The sequence below is a fragment of the Arachis ipaensis genome, chromosome B4, assembly GCF_059453495.1.
Source record: "Arachis ipaensis isolate K30076 ecotype BB chromosome B4, ASM5945349v1, whole genome shotgun sequence".
NCBI classification, from domain to species: Eukaryota; Viridiplantae; Streptophyta; class Magnoliopsida; order Fabales; family Fabaceae; genus Arachis; species Arachis ipaensis.
In genome coordinates, this window is record NC_142439.1 from 7,486,635 (window position 1) to 7,490,058 (window position 3,424).

At 39.5% G+C, this 3,424-nt stretch overlaps 1 protein-coding gene across 1 annotated transcript; it reads left to right on the plus strand.

The window, feature by feature from the left end:
* The first annotated feature begins 1,501 nt into the window (after window positions 1-1,501).
* On the plus strand, window positions 1,502-2,166 carry LOC148566582 (uncharacterized). Its single transcript, XM_088484312.1, has 2 exons — window positions 1,502-1,578; window positions 1,662-2,166. The coding sequence occupies exons 1-2, from the start codon at window positions 1,502-1,504 to the stop codon at window positions 2,164-2,166; spliced, it is 582 nt and encodes a 193-aa protein (XP_088340438.1).
* Window positions 2,167-3,424: the final 1,258 nt, after the last annotated feature.

The window sequence follows — 3,424 nt, forward strand, 5'->3', positions numbered from 1 at the left end:
ACTCTGAAAGCCTTTGGGTTTAATCCGCATTGGGTTAAGATGATTATGAGTTGTGTCTCACAGGTCACTTATAGATTTAAGATCAATAGTATTTTGTCAAGAAGTTTTGTGCCACAGAGGGGACTAAGGCAGGAAGACCCCCTATCGCCATACCCGTTTATCATAGCAGCTGAAGTTTTTACTATCCTTATGGATAAGGCTAAAGAAGAAGGTAGAATCTCTGGTGTCAGAATTGCCCCTACTGCTCCAGCCATTTCTCATCTCCTCTTTGCGGATGATTGCATTATTTTCTTGAAGGATAGTGAGGAGGAGATTTATCAGCTTATAACTATTTTAAATATGTATACAGAAGCCTCGGGACAGCGAATAAATGTTGACAAGTCTGGGATTATGTTCGGCAACCAGATTTCGATCAGAAATATAGTAGAAATAGAAGAGATCTTAGGGTTGCCTGCTTGGGATAAACCAGGTAAGTATCTTGGTCTTCTGGCTCAATGGGGCAGATCTAAGAATAAAGCTCTGAGCTGGATTGAGGAGCGAGTGTCCGATAACCTTCGAGGTTGGAAAGAAAAACTCCTTAGTCAGTCTGGGAGGGAGGTTCTCATCAAATTGGTTATTCAAGCGATACCTGCCTATGCTATGAATGTTGTCCTCTTTCCTAAAGGTTTTTGTCACCGTCTCAGTCAGAAAGTGACTAAATTTTGGTGGGCCTCTACTGGTAAGGATAGGGGTATCTATTGGAGGAGTTGAGATAAAATTTGTGCTAGCAAGAGGGATGGAGGAATTGGTTTTAAGGATTTTTATAGTCAAAATATAGCACACTTGGCAAAACAGGCTTGGAGAGTTTTTGAATGTCCTAATGTGGTGTGGGTTCAGGTGCTTAAGGCTGTGTATTTTCCAAATGAGGATTTTAAAGTAACCAAGGCAGGAAGGGGAGCATCTTGGATCTAGAAAAGTATTGTGCATGGTTAGGATTTTCTTTTGAGGAATAGGAGATGGTCGATTGGGAATGGAGAAAAAGTGAGAATCCTGGAAGATAACTGGATTTTGAACATCCAGAGGAGTCCTCAGGTTTCGAATAATGATGTCACTTTTGTAAAGGAGCTAATTACTGAAGGACAGAGGTGGAATATAAACGAATTAAGGAAACATTTTGATGGAGATACTCTAGGGAAGATCATTAGAACCCTAGTAAGTGTTATTGGTAGAGAAGACAAGTTTTGTTGGCCTCTTAAAACAAATAAGAAGTACACTATAAAGACGGGATATCATGTTGCCAGGAAAGAGTAGAGTATTGATAATAACAATAGCCCTTCAACTAGTGATGACTTCAAAGACTTATGGAGGGACATTTGGAAATTAAAAGTGCCTCAAAAGATAAGATATTTTCTATGGCGGGCCTCACATAACATATTACCAGTCTTTCAAAACCTTTATAATAAAAAAATTTCTAACACTCCTATCTGTGTTATTTGTTCCCAAGAACCAAAGTCCACTGAGCATGCGCTGCTGCTTTGCCCTTGGACAAGGACCACGTGGTTTTGAGCTCAAATTCAGTGCTGTCCTACGCCTCATACGGTCTCATCTTTTGGAAAATGCATAATGGATCTTTTTAAAAATATGAAGGTGTGTACAGGAACTGATTATGAACTGTGTATCAGCAAAGTTGGTTTTTTAGCATGGGAGGTGTGGAAAGCAAGAAATCAAGCAGTGCATCAGAGGTCTAAACCTAGTCCTTTAATAGTAATCTACAAGGCTAAACAGATGGAAACAGAATTTACAAAAATGGCAGAAGAACCGGCTAATTGTTCTGTTAATAATAGAAGGACAGTTAGAAGGGTTACCTGGAGACCGCCACTGCCTGGATGGGTTAAGTGCAATGTTGATGCAGCGTTTCTTGAAGTGCTTTCTGGAGGAGCAACAACAGCAGTATTCAGAGACCACGTTGGAAACCTCCTCACAGCCTCTAACTCTAAAATAGCGGCCACCTCGCCTTTAGCTACGGAAGCCTTAGCGGTTAGGGAAGCTCTAATAATAGCAAAAAACTTTCAACTAGATAGAATTATCTTTGAATCTGACAGTTTGATTCTCATCCAAGCTCTAAAATCAAAGGCAACAATTGCAGAGATTCAAGTTATTTTGGATGACATTTTGGATTTAACATGAAATATCTCAAATTGTGGGTTTACCTGGGTTCCTAGAGAAGGGAATGCCTTAGCGCATGAAGTAGCCAAGCTTACAGCTAACGGTTCTCTGCATCAGAATTGGCTCAGGTGCAAGCCACAAATCATCACGAACATTTTGAAAAAAGAGAAGTACATGTCATTGCAATTGGCAAACAGATCATGAGCATGTAATTTGTTTTAAACTGGCTGTGAATCAATTAAATTAGGAAGAAACTAACTTCGTTTCCAGGTTGAAAGTTAGAGAGTAATTTGGAAATGGATATTGGCAAGTTTGCTATTTGGGGAGATGGTGGAAAAGCAAGTTTGCTATTTTAATGCTTTCCTTGTTTGGTTTTGGGTTTTTTGGTGTCCCTACGGGAGGAATGCCGCTGCTCAAAAGAGTAAGGGAAGGCATGGTGGATCCGTAGCTTTTTGAAGGAAGGAAGGGTGAATTTCATTTTGAATGTCTTCTCAACGATGATAAGATGTGGGTGCTTCGGTAATCTATAGAGGTCGCAACTTGAGCTACAGAGCACTGGGAGGTGCTGACGGAGACGTCCTGGGTGCAGCTTCGGAAGCTAAGGCTCCGACGAAGGCTACATCGGCAACGAACAGCTTCAATGACGGGCGAGTGGTTACTGCTACACCGATGTGGGCACATCAAGTTCTTGCTGGCGAGTTCGAAGACTTTCGATGCTAAGCACCGTGTCTTTCATTGCAAAGTTGCTGCTAGGAGGGAGCTCTACTCTTGGCCAACATGCAGAGCATTCGCAGGGTTGAATTCTTGTAGGGCTGGGCGTTGGAGCTTCTTTTCGGGTCTGAGCCTCTTATGGTCTGGACCCTTTGACCAAAAAAAAAACAAAGACATATATTACAGCCTTAACTCTCGGATCTAGTCTCATGTATTCCATTAAGTGAACTCTATTATTGACACAAGAAAAACATACATGTGATAAATGAAAAAGAAAAAATATAAGTAAATAATTAATTTTTAATTGGCCAATTTTAAATAATTGTAGTTAACAATTATTAATTAATGACAATTATCAAAATGTTTATTTGTTTATTATTGGTTAGACTTTATTGATTACTTGGTGAGATTGATAAAAAAAATTATACTTTCCAATTTTGTAATATAATATTAATATTATATTTGTCCAATTATTAATCCGTCAAAGTTACGCACATATGAGTAATAAGCCGCAAATTAATTTTGTTATGGAGAGTGAGTAAGTGTTGGACCACGTTATGGAGAGAAG

Coding starts and splice junctions, on each gene's coding strand:
- LOC148566582 (XM_088484312.1), top strand. CDS start 1,502: ATGCGCTGCTGCTTTGCCCTTGGACAAGGACCACGTGGTTTTGAGCTC. Junction 1,579..1,661: donor GCTGTCCTACGCCTCATACG/GTCTCATCTTTT, acceptor ACTGTGTATCAG/CAAAGTTGGTTTTTTAGCAT.